This window comes from Nannobrachium achirus (assembly GCF_963921795.1).
Source record: "Nannobrachium achirus genome assembly, chromosome: 3".
Classification (NCBI taxonomy): domain Eukaryota; kingdom Metazoa; phylum Chordata; class Actinopteri; order Myctophiformes; family Myctophidae; genus Nannobrachium; species Nannobrachium achirus.
The window spans coordinates 653,951-674,321 of record NC_137812.1 but is presented as its reverse complement, the minus strand read 5'-3'; the positions used below and the strand labels follow the sequence as shown (position 1 = coordinate 674,321).

General features: G+C 40.2%; 2 protein-coding genes and 1 long non-coding RNA gene across 5 annotated transcripts in view; 2 read left to right on the top strand and 1 right to left on the bottom strand.

The window, feature by feature from the left end:
- LOC308282517 (glutamate receptor 2-like) overlaps positions 1-20,371 on the top strand; it is a gene marked incomplete at its 3' end in the record, with an annotated part of 189,786 nt that overhangs the window by 91,622 nt on the left and 77,793 nt on the right. For all 3 annotated transcript variants that reach the window (XM_080722883.1, XM_080722884.1, XM_080722882.1), the window contains exons 3-5: positions 177-416; positions 4,188-4,309; positions 18,522-18,596. In XM_080722883.1, coding sequence (XP_080579009.1) covers positions 177-416; positions 4,188-4,309; positions 18,522-18,596 — 437 coding nt within the window. The remainder of the gene's footprint in view (positions 1-176; positions 417-4,187; positions 4,310-18,521; positions 18,597-20,371) is intronic.
- LOC308281039 (uncharacterized protein) lies at positions 10,465-12,294 on the bottom strand (the record flags this gene model as incomplete). The annotated part of the gene is made up of 6 exons (XM_080721100.1): positions 10,465-10,776; positions 11,008-11,117; positions 11,285-11,432; positions 11,534-11,772; positions 11,922-12,045; positions 12,232-12,294. 6 exons carry the CDS (start codon positions 12,292-12,294, stop codon positions 10,465-10,467), a joined length of 996 nt encoding a protein of 331 aa, XP_080577226.1.
- Positions 14,803-16,996, top strand: LOC308282519. The gene is made up of 3 exons (XR_013961894.1): positions 14,803-15,075; positions 15,678-15,764; positions 15,936-16,996. It is a non-coding gene; the product is annotated as an uncharacterized lncRNA (long non-coding RNA).

Sequence of the window (20,371 nt, the reverse complement as noted above, 5' to 3'; positions counted from 1 at the left end):
GAAACTATAAATTATGTACCCTTTGATTTTAGTGTGCAGGTTTGAGAGTTGGTTTGTTTGCACACATTTGTTTGGCCTGATTTGAACCTTTGCTGATACTAATGTTCCTCTCCTCTCCTCTCCTCTCCTCTCCTCTCCTCTCCTCTCCTCTCCTCTCCTCTCCTCTCCTCTCTCAGTTTGTTCGCAGTTCTCTCGCGGGGTGTACGCCATCTTTGGCTTCTACGACAAGAAGTCGGTGAACACCATCACGTCCTTCTGCGAGACGCTGCACGTGTCCTTCATCACCCCCTCCTTCCCCGCCGAGGGCATGAACCAGTTTGTTTTGCAGATGAGGCCCGACATCAAGGGCCCCCTGGTGTCCCTGGTCGAGTACTACAAGTGGGAGAAGTTTGCCTATCTGTACGACAGCGACAGAGGTAATATACAAATATAATATACTATCTGTACGACAGCGACAGAGGTAATATACAACAGAGTATATAATATATAACAGAGGTAATATACAAATCCACACTTTAAACCCATTTAGGCCTAGAATTATTTAATGCTGTAACTATTGAAAAAGCTTGTAGATCTGCTATTTTTGAAAAATCTTGACATGTTTGGCAAGTCTTTGAATATATCGAACATTTGTAACTCAAATATTTGTTTCTGGGTGGTCCCTGGAACAACATATTTTGAGATGGGGGTCTGCGGCCAAAATACATGTAATTTTGGGCATCCTTGACATGAAAAAAGTTTGAGAACCACTGATTTAGGAGAAGGATTTAGAAGACATTTATAGAATCAGGTCAAAAATATTCAGACTTGCACACAGGTTCACGATTTTTCAAAAATAGCAGATCTACAAGCTCGCAAGCTCACAGCGTGGCACTGAGTGAACAAGGCACTGAGACCTTGTTCACCGAAGTCGAATATTTGCGTATTCTTATTTTTGTATTGTTTTCTCATTCAAAATATATAGTTTATAAAGCTTGGCTAGATAGGAAGTCATAAGAATGAGTCGTCAATGCCCCTGGTGGATGAATTTGTTAATGCTCTATACCAGGGGTTCTCAAAACGTTTTGGGCTGTGACCCCCAAAATAAACATATTTGAACTGGGGACCCCCACCCTGACAAGCACTTGGAATTGTAGGTATTATATTTAATGTGACTCGGTTCCGCAGATTAATATTGTGAAAATAGCAGATCTACATGCTCTCAACGCCTCGCAACGCGAGGCGTTGTGAGCATGTAGATCTGCTATTTTTCACAATGTTCACCTCTTGCTTACTTAATATTTGACTGTTTGCTCAGTCCTGTCGAATATTCGACTATTCGAATACTAAAAATCACTATTCGTGAATGCCCTAAGTGACACGTAGCAAAGGTAGTCGTGATGGGGAATTGAACCAGTGACACACTGTCAGGCTACACTGAGCTTTATGTGGTGTGCGCCTGGGCCGGTAGGCCAGCGGGCGCCCCACTAATCCATACTTGTATCATAACGACATCCAGTGATTGAAGAAGTACTCGTTTACTCAAGTAAAAGTATCAATACTGCAAAGCAGAACTACTCTGTTGCAAGTAGAAGTCCCGTTTTCAAAATGTACTTGAGTACATGTCAAAAGTATTGCCAAGTATCACAAATAAGACTATTAAAGGGTTCATGACATCGAAAAAATAAAAATGTTGCTTTTTTCATGTTTCCTGACCTCAATTACACCCAAAAGAATGAACATTCAACATTCAGTGTTTTTTCTGTAATCTGTAGTTTGTTGAATAATTAGGCTCAGAAAAGTGAGTTCATTTTCCTCTGGACTAACGCATCATCATCCAGGGGAGGAGGTGGTTGTAGGGGAGGGTGTATCACCTTTGATGTTACTTTCCACTGTGTTTGTATCGTTCCAATGCACCATTTATCATTTACCAGTTCAGTTGTTGCGTTCACCCTCCCCTACAACCACCTCCTCCCCTGGATGATGATGCGTTAGTCCAGAGGCAAATGAACCCACTTTTCTGAGCCTAATGATTCCAAAAACTACACATTACAGAAAAAACACTGAATGTTGAATGTTCATTTCTTTGGGTGTAATTGAGTTCAGGAAACATGAAAAAATCCACACAAAATATTTGTATTTTGTTGATGTCATGAACCCTTTAAAAATGCCCCATGTCCCAATGTCCCATTTTCCCAACGTTTTCAAGCTCACAGCGTCTCACATTGCGATGCATTGTGAGCTTGTAGATCTGCAATTTTCAAATGGCCAAAGCATAGATGCATGTTGTGTAATGATAATGAAAACCTACAAAGTAACTAGTAACTAAAGTTTTAAAATATGTATAGTGGAGTAAAACGAACAGTATTTGCCTCTGAGATGTAGTGGAGTGAAGTAAAAAAAAAAAAAAAAGTGTACGTGAGTACTTGTAAGTAGTTACTTTACAACACTGGTAACATACAGTATTAACCCACACTTCTATCATATGATATTAAATCAATAAGCCACAAGAGGCGAGTGGTTACCGGGGTAGTATACACCGGCTGAGAGGCTCTGGGAAACACGAGGCGCCAGCCGAGTGTTTTCCGATGCTTTCCGACACTCCCAGGAACTTATGGAAGCCAGTGTGTGTTTATAAAGTCATGTAATTCTTTTTGCCAAAAAATAGGGAAACAATACTTATGTGTTAGATCAGTCTCATGTTAAGAACCATATTCGATCCATACACATGTTGATTTTCATCCAGATTTAGCTGCTTTGTGGGTGAACATCACATCAAAAATGCTAGCATAGCAACCGGCTAAACTAACAGCCGAGTGAGTATGTGCCTGGAGCGGCGCTTGTCGCCTTTACAAGCCCCGCCCGGAGACATTCAGTCACTGTCCTATGCATGCGGGCGGTGCTTAGAAACACCTGCACGGCAGGATTTGAGAGAAAATCAAACGCTCGCTTCTCAAGTTCAGCCTCACGGCACAGTGGAAAGAAAAAACGCACCTGGCTTTGATATAAACTGATTCAAGGTGTGGGTTATACTGTAGCCTCATATACCACGGCAACCAGCCAATCAGAATCAAGGAATTGAACTAGCCGTTTTAGAATGTACAGCTTTTGATTATCAGGCTACCGACATCACACGGTTAGCAGCTTGCAATTCACCCTTTGTCAAGTCCCACCCGCTGTCTCGCCCCTCTTCACACCCATTGGTTGCTGTGTCTTGTCTTAAAAGTCCTTTCTCTCCATCCACTACCACTGAAATTCAGTTGCTTCTTATTGTTATTTTGTGTTTTCAATGTGCAATATAGTGACAGGGCATATTTTTTAATGTTTTTATTTCTCCAAAAATGATGTTTTAGCAAATTCAAGGCAGATAGAGCCTGCTGGTTGGTCAGTCATGGACCAATCAAAAGGCTGTCAAAGGGTGAATCGGTTTTCAAAAGGGACCCAGGAGGCAGGGACCCCTAGGGGGTCGCACAAACGTTCTGTCATTCAGGGCCTTATCCCTTATCCCCTCCCTTTTTTTGAAATACTTCAAATATCCGATCTATATCAACACGCTGTGAGCTTGTAGACCAGCTATTTGAATGGTAAAAGAGTTTAGGGATAACTGATCTGTTTAATTCAGGGGTCTTCAACAGGGGGCACGGGACCCCTTGGGGGTCCTCAGAGTACGGGAGGGGGGAGGCTAAATCTTTGTGTGATAACATTCATTGAATATCGTCGTTGTCGGGTGGACACTTTCCTTTTTTTTTTATTATTATTTTAAAAACAATTTAAAGTAGTGCAGATAGCAGATCTACAAGCACACAACACCTCGTTGGCGTTGTGTGCTTGTAGATCGGCTATTTTCTCTACTTTTGTGCAACACTTTTGTGTGATGAAGTAGGGCTTTAATTTACCAAAACACACACACACACACACACACACACACACACACACACACACACACACACACACACACACACACTCACACTCACACACACACATTTGAAACTTGGAGATACAAGGTTTCTGCCTGACAGTGACAATATGCACGTGTTTGTGTTTGTGTGTGCGTGCGTGCGTGCGTGCGTGCGTGCGTGCGTGCGTGTGTGTGTGCGCGCGCGTGTGTGTGTGTGTGTGTGTGCGCGCGCGCGCGTGCGTGCGTGCGTGTGTGTGTGTGTGTGTGTGACTGTGTGTGTGTGTGTGTGTGTGTGTGTGTGTGTGTATAGGTCTGTCCACACTGCAGGTCATCTTGGACACAGCAGCAGAGAAGAAGTGGGTGGTCACTGCCATTAACGTGGGCAACCTGAAGGACGAGAGGAAGGATGAGGCCTACCGCTCTCTGTTCCAGGTACACACACACACAGGCACGCACGCACACACACACACACACACACACACGATTTTTTTTTTTTTTTTTTTTCCAAAATAATTATTAAAAATAACTTACAAAAGTGGACAATCAAAATAGGGCTCTATGACTCAAACATATTGGTCAGCGGTGCGACGTAGGTGTAGGCTGTGACCCAGAAAATAATCATATTTAACTGGGGACCCCCCACCCTGACGAGCACTAAGAGTTGAGGCATTACATTGCGTTGCGAGGCATTGTGAGCATGTAGATCGGCTATTTTCACAATTTCTGCCTCTAATGTTTGACAATTTGGCCAATGTTTAATTTGTCATTTTAGAGGTATTAAAAAGTCCTTAAATTGTCACTTTAGAAATGTGCAGATACCCTCTATAGACTTAAACTTTATGTTGGTTTTGTTTACTGTTGAGTGAGAAAACAATGTTGCACATTAAGTTAATCATCTGGAGACCCCCCAAAATAATTTGGGGACCCCCCTGGGGGTCCCGACCCACAGGTTGAGAACCACTACTCTAGTGGGACTAAATGGACCCTCCCGGTAGGGGAGGGTGGTATTCTTCACTGTGCATTTAATGTTTCAACTCCTACAGGCTGGGAGTTAAAGCCTGTCAGCGGGGAATGTTGAACGAACGGGAATAGGATGGAGGAGCTTCGTCATGAGATTGTCTGTTTCCTCTATTTTTGTTGTGATCTAACAGGCTCACAATGTGCCACGTTGTGACATGTTGTGAGCGTATAGATCCGTTTTAACTGAATGGGGACGAGATGTTCTTGTATTTCAGCATGTACTAGTGATGCGTTTTGCATCATATGATGCAAAACGCATCACTAGTACATGCTGAAATACTAAAATATCTAAAAACACAGATTGAACACAAAAAATGACTCAGGATTGTGTTGATTGTGTCCCAAACAACAATAAAATAAGATTGGGCTGTCCCAGAGGTGAACTGGCCTTTTAAGGATTTAAGAAAAGTGCTGCAGGTGTCGAAGAGGACTTGAGGTCGAGAGAGAGAGAGAGAGAGTCAATGGGTCGGAGGCACAGCTCTGTAGGATTGGTGTGCAGCAAAAGGGTTTTACACGTTTTATGTCAACACCCATAAATGGTCCGACATTTTTTTTCTTCCTGTCTACAACAGATCTCTCCAACACAAATTGCAAATCTACAAGCTCACAACACGTGACACGCTGTGAGCTTGTAGATTGACTATTTTCGAAATGTGGATGCTGGGGTTCAAGTTGTTAATGGCAAAAAAAAGAAAAAGATCCCTGCTAAAAATAAATATTAATCATAAGAAATCCCATTTTATGAATGCATGACCAACACCCCCTAGAGATTCCACATTCCTACAAACAGCACATTTTATGAATGTACTATGGATGCCCCTAGAGACCCGGGGTCCTTGTGAATGCATTGTACTCTCCTCTATACAGTAAAATGTGTATTTGTGAGGTGACTCACTTTGCCTGTGTTGTACAAGACAAAATATGATATTATATAGTATTATAGCCCCATATAGAACCTCACCCGTCGCTGCATACTGTTGTGCTCTGAGATGAGGTCCTATAAAGCTACCCGAGCGCTGGCCCGGACTGCTTCCACGTCGAATTGGAAAACACTCGTAACTAAATTTTATCCAAAAAGTAAAGGTAGTTCCGAGCTCCCAGACTGTGGTTTCCTATCCCAGGGTACATAAAACATGCACCACGGCATGAAACAACCGCTTAAATCGTTAGTTTTGTATTGTTTTCCCATTCAAGCGGAATTGTTGCCAGTACAGTAGTCTCGCTTAGCCAGAGAGCATTTGCAAATCGCGTTAGGCAGCAGTCTGGCCACGCGAGACTACTTTTGCCCCTACTTTTGGTACTTTAAGTACATGTTGATGCCAATACTTTCGTACTTTTACTCAAGTACATTTTGAATTCTGGACTTTTACTTGTGACAGAGTATTTTTACATTCCAGTATTGATACTTTTACTCAAGGAAAAAAATTGAGTAGTTTTTCCACCACTGTCCAGCTCAGACTTACTCAGACTGAATCCTAGCATTAATAACCTATTCTGGGCCAGGGAAACTGAAAATACCAGATTGGTTATTTCCGGCAAAGCGTTTATGTATTTATTTTTTTACACAACACTGATGATACTGCTGTCTAATACGTCTATAAAGCTATCTATGAAATCTATGAAAAAGTAGAATTTCCAACACAATTCTATACAATAAGTAGTGCGGGTCCCTGCTAGGGCATTCACCAAATATTCAAATATTCGAATATCAAAGTCACTATTCGACGTTGTTCACCGAAGTTGAATATTCGCTTATTTGTATTGTTTTCTCTTTCAAAAATATATAGTTTAGAATGCTTGGCTAGATAGGAAGTCATAAGAATGAGTTGTCAATTCCCCTGGTGGATGAATTTGTTAATGCTCTCTTCTCAAACCTTTTTAGGCCGTGACCCCCAAAATAAACATATTTGAACTGGAGACCCCCACCCTGACAAGCACTTGGAATTGTAGGTGTTACATTTAATGTGACTCGGTTCCGCAGAGGCGTTGTGAGCATGTAGATCTGCTATTTTCACAATGTTCGCCTCTTGCACTGCAAAAAAACCTACTCTAAATATAAGAAAAAAAATATGTTTTTGAGTATAAATCAACTAAAAACAAGTAAGATTATCTGCCAGTGGGGTAAGAAAATTTTTCCCGGTAAGATTTCTTGAAATAAGAAAATATATCAAGGCTTTAGGGAAGTCAGGGATTCTTAAAATAAGTTCATTAAACCCCATTCCAAGTAATTAATTAAGTCATATAAACTCAGAATTAGTTGGCAAATATCTTGAAATACGTTTTTCAAACTCATTCCAAGCACGATATTTCAGTAAAATAGACTCATAACTAGCCATTAACGTTCCTGAAATAAGTTGTAAAATCCCTTTTCAAGCACTGTACCAAGTCAAATAGACTCATAACTAGCCCTTAACGGTCCTGAAATAAGTTGTAAAATCCCTTTTCAAGCACTGTACCAAGTCAAATAGACTCATAACTAGCCATTAACGGTCCTGAAATAAGTTGTAAAATCCCTTTTCAAGCACTGTACCAAGTCAAATAGACTCATAACTAGCCCTTAACGGTCCTGAAATAAGTTGTAAAATCCCTTTTCAAGCACTGTACCAAGTCAAATAGACTCATAACTAGCCATTAATGGTCCTGAAATAAGTTGTAAAATCCCTTTTCAAGCACTGTACCAAGTCAAATAGACTCATAACTAGCCATTGAGTCTTGAAATACGTTTTAAAATCCCTTTTCAAGCACTGTACCAAGTCAAATACACAATTAGGTTAAAGGTACTCAAAAAAGCAAATCAGAAATGTATTCAGTAATAAAGACATGAAGGCATAACCATTGTTGTCAACTTTGTCAACATTTAATCCAAAACAAAGTGCCAGAGTGCGCAGGCAGCAGGCCAGTTAGGTATAGGTACAGTAGTTAACAAAAACAAAGGGTCGATGTCACAATGTCTGTCTATTCACTATTTGTATGCCAAATCCTATCAGATCTGGGCCACATGCAGACTGGAATCTGATCGGTTTTAATGGTCACGTGTTGTTAATACCAAACGGATTCCAGTCTGCATGTGGCCCAGATCTGATACGCAGGATCAATGTCACAACAATGTCTGTCTATTCACCATTTGTATGCTGACACTTTCCTAAATTTGTTAAATGTTTCAACAAGAGGGTGAATCTGATGTGGGTACTTTAGTTGTGGTGATGTCGGCGCCAAATCCTATCAGATCTGGGCCACATGCAGACTGGAATGCGATCGGTTTTAATGGTCACGTGTTGTTAATACCAATTGGAATCCAGTCTGCATGTGGCCCAGATCAGATAGGATTTGGCACAGATTTGCAAATAGCGAATAGACATTGTAACATGGTGCAGAAAAGACCTAAACAAAACCAGAGGATCAATGAGTGACATCTTACAGTACATGTCCTGATCCCAGATAGGCCCAAACTGCTGACTCAACACTAATAGACTGAACAGACAAGGTACCAGAGCTTCAACATAAAATAGCAGCACTTAACTTAAAATAAATAAAAACACAGATCTGACTTCAAACATTTCACTTTTAACACTATGACATCTGTAATGTCCTTGCCGAAGAGACATAAAAAAAAACCCAAAGGATCAATGTGACAATGTCTGTCTATTCGCTATTTGTATGCCAAATCCTATCAGATCTGGGCCACATGCAGACTGGAATCTGATCGGTTTTAATGGTCACGTGTTGTTAATACCAATTGGATTCCTGTCTGCATGTGGCCCAGATCTGATTTGCAAATAGCAAATAGACAGACATTGTAACATTGATCCTCTGGTTTTGTTTAGGTCTCTTCTGCAACATGACTCACATCTTACAGTACATGTCCTGATCCCGGATAGGCCCAAACTGCTGACTTACTGTTGACTTACCACTAACATTGTTGACTTAACACTAACAGACTCAACGGACAAAAGTTACCAGAGCTTTAACATAAACATATAGCACTTAAACTTTAAAATAAATAAAAAACAAATACAACACAGCAGATCTGTGACTTCAAACAGCATCTGGTATTGCACATTTCCTTAAACCCTGCTACTTCTAATTCCCCTGACTTACCACTAACATTGTTGACTTAACACTAACAGACTCAACGGACAAAAGTTACCAGAGCTTTAACATAAACATATAGCACTTAAACTTTAAAATAAATAAAAAACAAATAAAACACAGCAGATCTGTGACTTCAAACAGCATCTGGTATTGCACATTTCCTTAAACCCTGCTACTTCTAATTCCCCTGAACGAAAGACTTCCACTCCCCCATAGCTTTTTTGTACGAAGATGTGGCGTCACGATCGTGAATGTTATCCTGCAAGATTTCGGTCTGCAAGACAGACAGCAGTGTTCCCAGACACTTTGGGTAGGTCAGATGCATGGTGTAGTAATAGGCTAGAAGATAAATCAAACCGTGATGCAATTCTTCTTCCGGGAAAGTGGTGACGGGAGTGTTGCCAACAGCAATCATGCAGCAGGGCCTATCCAGGATCAGGACTGGGCTGGGGAGGGCGCTCTTCTGTAGGTAGGTGTTTGGATCTTCAGATGGCTACAACAAAAAGAAAAACAAAACAAAAAAAACAATAGATATGTTGTCAGTAACATACATGGGCAACTGACAACCCAACTTAACATCAGAAAGCCAGGAATGTGACAAATAAAAAAAAAACTCCATGTCTCCAAGGCATGAGTAATCAATAGGAAAAAGTCATTTGGGGGTGAACTACTCCTTTAAGTTAATAAGTCTTGCATAAATCCATTATAGAAAGTACCGTTTTCAGGATTCAAATACAATAAATAGATCTTAAGCACAACATAAGACATGTTTTGAGGTTGTAGATCAGCTGACTATTTGGTGTGACAATCCTACCTCAAGAATGTGGAGCAAAGCTTCGCTTGCATCTCGTCCCAACTTCTTTGGTGGTGGTGAACTGGAGGGGAACAGAGCTGGGAGTGCTCTGATCAAACCTATGGCATATTCAACTGAGACTGAAAAAAAGTGCTCAGTAAGTTTATTCACTCAGTGTTTACTCAGTACAATATAACTCAATGAGGAACATTCTAAACAATGCACAACCATTTTTTAAATGTCATGCACACCTTTGGAGTTACACCGTGGCAAGGTAAACTACACAACCCAAACCTCTACCAAAGCGATCTTGGCCTTGACATACAGATGACCAATATATTCAAACAAATAGCTGATCCGTTTTCTTCAATATAAAAGGGTCAGAACCAGGTAGTTCTAGTTCTGCAAAGAAGTCACCTATTCCACAGTACTAGCTACCCATTGGCTTTACCCAAAGTGCTTACTGTATATTTTAACATACAAAATAAAGACATTGCTTTAACATTAACACAAGCAGCTGGTCAAAATAACATTTAAACAAACTTTGGACCAGTTCTCTTCAATATAAAGTCCACAAAATAAACTGTTGTGGGGGGTTGGAACTGGAACAATAATACAGAATCTAAGGCTGTGGATGGTATAATACCATCTCATATGGGGTTAGGGGGGGTCAATGGGGGCTTTAGTGGCCAATGAAAGCTTTCCAATCGGCCATGGCCTTCTTGTAAGATGGAGTGAGGTCTCCCTCATGGATTTCATCCAAGAGGACCTCCGTTTGTATGACAGAAAGCAGAGTGGCAACACACTTGGGGTATCTAAGGTGTAGGGTATAATAGTAGGCCATAAGGTAGACAACACCGTCTGCTACCTCACATTTTGGGAGTGTGTGTATGGGCTCATCTCCTATGGCCAGGAGGCAGTTGGACTCACTCACAATCAGCACGGGACAGGATAGAGGACGCTTCTTCAAGTATGCATTGGGGTCTTCTTTTTCCTTTAACACAAAACACACATATCGTTCTATCAGATAATGAACTTTGTTTTCAAGGATCATTTTAGTATTTATCAATTTATTTTTTACCTAAGTCAGCTAAATCCTAATGAAGTTATAGCGTAAGCAGGACCTTCAGCTATAATCATTTTAACACATCAAAATAGGGTTGTTTTTGACAGGTGAATATTATACTGTAATGTTGTACATTGCAGTATAACTAAGTATGCTCACCTCCAGGACATACACCAGAGCCTCACTTGTGTCTCGTAGCTTCTTGGGAGCAGCAGCCGTGGAGGGGAACAGTGATGGTAGTGCACGGAGAACCATGAGAGCCTGTTGAACTGTTGAGGAAAAAGATCATTACATTTATAGGTTGATAAAATGCACGCTCAATGATCTACAAAAGTTTACATAAAAAATATATGTATAAATGACAGCCAAGAGATGAAAAAGAAAGACAAGACACTTGAACATTAACATCATACATCCACCAAACATCAATGCTTACTTTTGGTCATTCCCATTGGAGGTTTCATGATCTTTTTGGACACGCCATAAAACAGCACCTTCTGGCAGAACTCATTCCATCTTCCCTTCAGTTCATCAATGTAGTCGCTGTTATTCTTGTCCAGGATGCGGCGAAGTTCCTGCAACACCTATGAAATATTAAATATATAATAGACATTTGAATGCATCATTTAGGAGGAGGAAAACATTGGTATGTGTTTCAAATTATGCCTACTAAACAATCACTTACATGTCCAATGACCTTGAAGCAAGGATATGCCTCTATAATTTTGTCGTATCGGTCCTCCTCACGAATGGAATCTGAATCAATGAAAGCTCTTCTGGCTTTGAACTCCAAATCCAGGAGCTGAGAGACAGACTCATGGTTTGGATTTTTCTTTTTGTACAACGCCTGTAGGGTTCTGTAGTGCTTGGCCATGGCTGCTGGACTGTCAGAATCAGGACTGTCGGTGTTGACCGGCATGTTACCTATAAGACACAAACGCAAAGTCAAATAACTACACAGCAATCATAGTGTTTGTGTTGATTAACAGGGTTCTCCCATCTCTCCTCAACATAAAATAAATGTAATAAACACATCATAAGGTTAAATGTTTAAATATACATTTGAAGGTCACCTTTTTCATTAATGGCAGAGTCTGCGCTTGTATTCTCCTCTGAGGAGTGGTTGAGAATGATGGTCGAGTCACTGGAATCGATTTCATCTGTGTCAGTTGGCTGCTCAAGACGGGCCATCTTTGGCTGCAGATGGCGTTTCTTTGAAGGTCTCCCTTCTGGAACGGTCTTTTGGGGGGTTCTCACGTTTTGCAATCTTTTGAATAGCTGTCCATACACAGTGGCCTGTACAAGACAAAAGTAAAGCGTTCTAATTTCCACTTAAAATGCCAAACAATTTAGTCATCAACTGGATACATTTATTTCACTTACCCATGTGTTCTTATTGTTCAGGTCCTGCAGCATGGGGTAGTACTGGACTATTCTTCTTGCCATAGCTGTAAGTTCTGGCTTTGATGGGTATCTGTCAGATTCAGCATCCCCCTTTGCCCTCAGGATTGCGATCATGCTGGTCATGGTGTTACGAATGAGTCGGCATCTGAGTTCCTTGGACATCTGGCAGTTCCGCTCTTCACCCTTCTTCGCCAACTCAAAGTATTGAGTTCGGACGTGCTCAAGTTCGGTATCTGTGTGTACTACGTAGTCTGGGAAGGAGATCTTCACAACCTTTTCAGGAGTTGCAGCTGGACATGCTCTAACAGGAGTGGAAGCCTGTGGCAGTGGTATCTTGTAGTTTACAGTTGGACATCCTCCAACAGGAGTGGAGGTCTGTGGCAGTGGTGACTTGTTAGCAGAACAAGAACTGCCCAAGTCCTCTCTGCCAGATTCCTGTAAAATAAAATGTTACTGTTAAACTTCACTGATAACTTGGCACAAGTATGCTATGTTTAATTTCATAGGTTATATTCTTTGCCAGCTAACCTCTAAACCAGAGGATACTGAAGTAATTAGTTAATTGTTGATCATGGTTTGCATTAAGCACAACATCGTGGTATAATAAAATGAACAAAGGTTGGCCTGGAGAATGCCTTATGGTTTTACAGCTTAAACAAGTACCAATGCAATAAAGTGAACATACTACAGTTACTGTCAATTTACACATGATTTAACAACATAGTGCTTTTAAGTTATACAGGTTACAACTTAGTGCTCTATTATTGTAGAAACTGACCTCGACATCACCATGAAATGAACGCCAGACTGCTTTTCTCCTCAAGAAATGTTCTGGGCCTGGGAAAAGGTCCCGCAAGTCTTCACGAGTCAGGGTGCCCATCATTGCCTCACTGATGTTTGCAACTATAGAAAGAAAAGAAGAAAAAAAAAAATCATATATTGCCACCTGGTTGCTGGGCCAACTGGAGCCTGGGGACTGTTTATTGATTTAAAGTAGTTCACCCATTTTTTTTTCTATTGATTACTCACTTGGGTCTCCATCTGGAATCAATGGGCATACAAAGAGCCTCCTCAAATTATTGGCTTAGGAATGTGACAAAAACTAAACAATATTATTGAACTCAAGTCTCCGTGGCATGAGTAATCGATAGAATAAAAAAAGATAGAAAATGGGAGTGAACTACTCCTTTAACTATAAATATAACTGGAGCTGCACATATTTTCTTTGCAATAATTCTATCAATGTAATCTAAATAATACAGAAGTTTTTTTTTTTTGATATTTTATAATATCAATGAAACTGATTTAATCAAAGGGTTTGCCAGCTTAATGACTGATAATTAGGAACCAAATGAACCCTATTGCTGCTGGTCCATTTGTACACTTGTAAACAGGTCTGAACTCTGTAACCCTTACTGCTGCAGCCATAAATAGTATACAACAAACTATATCTAAGCAACTACATAACTTTACATCTATGCATTCATAAAGAAATCTAAAGCCCAACAAAAATATGTTTGACTAGAACTTTGTTACATCACAGTCAAAACTACAGGTTAATTTATTTATTTTTGAAAAGTTTTGGCCAACTAACTTCATTCTAATTTGTAATTTATCACATTAAAATAAACCAAACATCATTTAAAAGCACCAGAATATGTCTAATATAATGGGCGCGCCAAAAAAAGAACAGATTTACAAGCTCACAGCGTGTCCCCGTGTGCAGTGATGTGAGCTTGAACTGCTTTTTAGTCCCACAACAACAGAGGGTGAGCATGTTGGTGGACGTGCAGACACCTCAGATAAATCGCCTAAGTCACCATAATTAATTGGTATAACCTATGTTAGGTTATGTGTTTAAAATTGTTTACATGCATGCATTACCCCTTAAAGTCGACAAAGCGACGTCGTCCAAATCTTCCATGTTGTTAGCAGAAGTTAACCGGTTTAGCTCAACTTCTTGGCTTCCCTCTGCAAAGCGTGGGTACAATAAACATTTGAAACGTCAATATTAACATTAAAACCTATTAATGTAATCAATACAAAAGTAAAATATGTTGTATGTAACTTACCAGCAATAACGTGTGGTTTCAGTTGTCGTTGGTAAAGTTGCAGTGCAGAGAAATAAAGACGGTGTTTGTTCGGTTCTGTTAACCTGGGAGGTGTACTGTTAGGTGAATTTGAAAGTGGACTCGGCTGTGTCTGATAGTGAGATCAAAGGGACCGCGTTCCCTTCGGCTATCTTCGGCTGTCTTCGGCTCGTGGGCCACTACCATTTCCATCAAGAGGGGGGGTTGTAACATTCGTAACTAAATTTAAAACGCATCGTTTCTTGATGTATGAGGGACTTACAATATATATGTGTGTGTAAAATGTATTTTTTATTCTCTACATTTTGCGCAGTGGAACAAATACGAAAATATAAAATAATAAAATATAACTGTACCCTACCTAGTCTGGAATAGTACGGACCGGATATGCTCTTTGTAAACAACGGGGTGCGCCGTGGACCAAAAAGAGTCGACAAGCAGAAGCGAACATCAGACCGGTCTGGCTTTACGTCCACATTTAAAAGTTATTACTGATTAGATTGCAGCATGACGTTGGTGTTTAATAAAACGAACGCGAGCGCATACTGCGCATTATCTTCACCAAGTTGAGCCTGCTGGGATGACGGTGGACCGACGCGAACAGCCACAACAACAACAACAACAACAACAACAACAACTGTCTCTGTAGTCTGTAGCTGAGGACTAATGTACATCCATACAACGCAGGATATTCTTCAAAGACGAAGATAATTCATTACGGGCCAATCGAACGGTAGGTAATCGTTTTATATACATATATATGCATTGTGTATTTATCTCCCCCTCCCCTCACCAGAGAGCTGTTGTTAACCAAATGGACCTGTTTACCAGGGTAAACAATGTAACCAATTGCAACATTTATGGATCCATTTGGTTCCATTTGTACAGCACACTCTCAGAGTTACAGTCAGACCTGTTTAGCAGTGTACATGAAACCAAATGGACCCTTATACAATAAATTCAACTGGAGTTTCACTGTTCACTGGTGTCTACAGTAAATTCATAGTTATATGTATATGTATATATATGTATATATATATATATATATATATATATATATATATATATATATATATATATGTGTATATGTATATATATATATATATATATATATATATATATATATACACACACACACACACACACACACACACACACACACACACACACACACACACACACACACACACAAAACAAATCAGATTGGCGTCACATCAAAATCCAGTTAAAAGTTAGGCCTAGTTATAATATGTTGTATGGTGGTGTTAGTTAGTGGTTACTAGTTAGCCTCGTCACCTTTTGCTGTTTTAATGGAGATATGTGTTCTTTTTTCAGAGTGGAGAGGGTCGTGAGAAGGTTAACCTTTTCAAACATTCAACTGCATTTCTTCTTCAAGCCAGGGAAACCCAACAATTTACTCAGGTATAGTGTATGCCATTGTCTTCTAAATGAATTGCATTGATAGTAGCATGCATGTAATACATAATCTTAAAATTGTGTAATGAATTAAAAGCTCTTGTGGGAGATGTATTATTTGTTTTATTTATTTGTTTGTGTATCTTCTTCCCCCACCACCACCCCCACCCTCCCCAGAGAGCTGTTAACCAGATGGTGAATGGTGAATAAAGAGAATGGAGTCCAGCAATATCTGCCAGCTTTTCTGGAGCACCTGAAACATCAAATGAGTGACATGATTGATGGACATTCTGGGGAAATTGTTCAACTGAAGAGTGATGCGATGGATTTATTTGACCAGTTTATTGACCCTTTCAGTAACATTTCTACAACCCACTTGAAGGACAAGACAATCAGAGAAGTCTGTTGCAAACAATTGAAGCAGAGCTTATGGTCTTAAAAGAATCCAGCATGTTATCTGAAACATGGATATTTCAGATCCCTAACCCTTAAGAACCATTGCTTTCATTATTTACCATTGCTTAAAAGTTTGGAGCGTCTGCTATTACATCCAAGAAATCTTCACATGATCAAAGAGGGGCCACAGTCATGCACGGATGGATTTATTTATTATTTAATTGATGGAGATGGTACGTGAAATGGGCCCGTCTCTGATGTGAAAAATATCTAATATGTAGAGGGGAGGGGACCTCTTTGGAATAGAGCAAGTTGAACATGTTTTCACACCATGGATAATGCATTATGGAAATTCAAATTACTATATATGCGGCTATTTCTAATGTCATGAGTGGTACACCAGAGTTTGGTCTTGTGAAAACATTTATATTGTATCATTGCATTGTTTTGAATGACAACCTCTCTCTCTACAGTTGGGTAGAATGATCAGTATTTAGCCTATACTGTAGAATAATGGTTCTAAACCTGAGGGTAGGGACCCTCAGGGGTGGGGGTTGGGTGTCCCAGATGGTCCCCAGATGACAGTTTTGTGACAAGTTTACTGGTTAAGACTCTGAAGACCTTTTTAAAATCTAAAAATGAAAAAGTTAAAATGTAAATTAATTGAAAATGACCATTACTGCATCAAAACTAATCAACAAACTATACAAAAAAAGATCAAATAATGAGAAAGATGCAACATTTTTGAAAATAGACAATCTACAAGCTCACAACACCAGCTTGTAGATCTGCTATTTTCACAAAATGTATCTGGAACTGAGTCAAACAAAATGTAATGTCTCAACTCCTACATTCCAAGTGTTTGTCAGGGTGAGGGTGGGTGGGGGGGGGGGGGGGTGTCCACAGTTCAAATGTGATTATTTTGTGGGATCCACAGCAGTTCCAATGTGATTATTTTGTGGGGTCACAGCCTGAAAAGGTTGAGGACCACATGGGTTAAAAGTTCCTTGCAGGCTCAAGCTATGTTGATGCTGGAAACCTTGTTGATTTTGTGCCATAATACTTTGTGACATTCAATAATAGAAAGTACAACCCAATTAAGTATGATCTCATTGCACGTACTGTAATGTTTGGGGTAGAAACACACCTTTCCAATAAAGATGTTGTTTTTCTTGAAATTAACTAAGTCTATGTCTTGATATGAGATGATTACATCTTTTACAATAACACACCAGCTTAAAAATCAGTGATATGCCAAAATAACCTTGTTTTATCTAAGACATGACTCAATACCAGATGGTTTCATGATTTTATCACTTAGCAAGATATTCAAGTTGCAATGTATGAAAACAAGTCCCTATATCTCACAGAAATTTGACTGGTTAGATGATGTATCTTATACTAAGTGTGATTTGGAATTTTGACTAGAAATAAGCTGGATCAACTTCATAAGATTTTGAGTTTTTGCAGTGTGCTTACTTAATATTTGACAGTGTGGCCAGTCCTGTCGAATATTCGACTATTCGAATACTTTGAGGTCGAATAATTCTAATACTAAAAATCACTATTCATGAATGCCCTAGTCCCTGCTTCATCTCTCTCTCAGCTAAGGGTTCCCTTGGCCTGAAAAAGTGTTGATGACCTCTGCTTTACAGCATTGATTCTCAACGTTTCTAATTTCACGGATAGTGTGATACGCGTTAAGCCACACACCATCAAGGGTCCATTTGGTTCCATGTGTACACTCTCAGAGTTACAGACCTGTGGGGGTCCATTTGGTTCCTAACCATCGATCATTTAGTTCAGACAGCCTGCAAACCCCTATAGTTTTATAGACCAGTGGTTCTTAACCACCATTTTGGATGGTCACCAGATGATAAACTTAATCTGCAACGATGTTTTCTCTCTCAACAGTAAACAAAACTACTTACAGTTTAAGTGTATAGAGGGTATCTGCACATTTCTAAAGTGACAATTTAAGGACTTTTTAATACCTCTAAAATGACAAATTAAACATGGGCCAAATATTAGAGGCAGAAACTGTGAAAAATAGCCGACCTACAGAAATTGGCAGAAACTCTGAAAAATAGCAGATCTACATGCTCACGGCGTTGTGAGCATGTAGATCTGCTATTTTTATAATAGAACCGCTAGTGCTCGTCAGGGTCCCCAGTTAAAATATGATCATTTTGGGGGTCGTGGCCTGAAAAGGTTGAGAACCACCGTTAAAGACTATAGAGGTTCAGAAAACACTATTGTCCTGTGTAGAATCTGTAGATGATACTTACACAACATCACATTTTCCAAAGAAGTTGTTTGCGAATGATTTGTTTGTTCTTTTGTTTGTTTGTTTGTTTATGTTTTTAGGACCTTGAGATCCGTAGAGAACGGCGTATCATCTTGGACTGTGAACAAGACAAGGTCAAAGACATAATGGAAACGGTTGGTAAAGCTACCCAAACTAAACACTAAACAATAGCATACTTACAACCAGGTCTGTCACCATCCCACAGTTTTTCATGAGGATTCATGGTCATCTATTGAGGCCTAATTCCCGAGATACTTATTTTTGACTCTGGAAGGCGCTGTTGGCTAGATTATGGGTTACCAATTACATCCGGGGTATCCAGCAGGTCACCTAGACACGACGATGTCACCTGACCAAAATCAGCATTTCTACCACTTTTTGTGGTCACATGTTCAGATACTGGATTCTGATTGGCTTACAACAGTGGTAAATCAGTCAATAACCTTGAGTTGGCTCATGGACCCCGCCCACTGTTGTGTTGCAGTTGTAACATTTCCAAGATCTTGCAAGGTACAACTGTGTTTTCTTTCATTTATATGGTAGAAGTGGTAGAAAAGCAATTTACCATTCGAGGGTCGTGGGTTGTTGGCTGATTTACCAGGGTTTCAGGGTTGTGTGGCACGAGGTCAGTGTTGTACCCGAACGCGTTCAATGAACGATCGTTCATGAACGATCGTTCATGAACGCGTTCATATTTTGGGCGAACGTGAACTGAACGTTCTTTGTTTTCGCTTGATGAACGATATTGTCGAACGTGCACATTCTGACGCCCGTGAACGGCGTTCGTCAGCCGTTCATGCGGCGGTCCGCGCCTCCGCGGTCGTCTGTCCTCGCGTCTCTTTTTCATTCACATGCTCCAATAGCACGCACTGCACGCAGCTCCTCGCGAACGTTGATATGCGGTGCTGCAGCTGGGTGCTTCATCACATGAAGCACTGTGAATTTCCTCCTCGTTACGTCTCGCAGTCGCAACTCGCAAGTAAAGCCTGACTACTTTGTCGTATGTGTGTTACACGGCGAAAATAGCTGATCTGCAAGCTCACAACGCGTCGCATCCACGAGACAACGTGAGCTTGTAGATCAGCTATTTTAACCAACGCGGAGACATGCTGTGTGCGATGTTTAGAAACTTCTGCCTTCAGCCCTTCACAATAAGGGTGCAGGAAGACTGGGCACTGGGCAGTGGGCACCTAAATATTGTGGGCACTTCAATGTTAAGCTGGATGAAATTATTGCTGAAAATAACTAAGTTAGTTCATTTTGGGGAACCATGAACTTTAGTTCAAAATGTAGAATTATGAACTATGAAATGAACTAGTTCATTTTAGAAGTTTTGAACTTTAACTTGAACTAGTTCAACACTGCACTCGGCTTCGACTCGTGCCACAACCTTGAAACAGTGGTAAATCAGCCAACAACCCACTCCCTCTCAAGGTAAATGGCTTACTTCCGTCTTTTTTAGGACAAAAAAAATAAAGATCTGTATAATGGAAGTGGATGGGGCGAGTGGTGGAAAAAGCCACTAGATGGTAGTGTTCTCTAGATTATCTGGATCACCATTTTGGTCCAAGTAGGAGAAACATCTAAGGATACGTTAGCCTTGTGTAGCCAGACAACTATTCCACAATCTCCGAATGCTATATAGAGTCTGGAAGTATCGGAAGTAGCCACTGCTGCACGGAACTGTAATCCCATTGGAAACATAACAGAAACACAATAGCTCAGACAAAGTCATTCGAGCGGCCTATTCTTGTTATGGGTGTATAGTTTAAGAAAAGGTTTGAAAACATCATGGAGGTAACACCAACAACACCAGAGAAAGACAAAATAACGCCCCCAGAAATATGGAAAGGAGACTGAACTCTTCCAGTACGGTTAGGTTATGTTATTGCTACTGCACCAAGGTGGC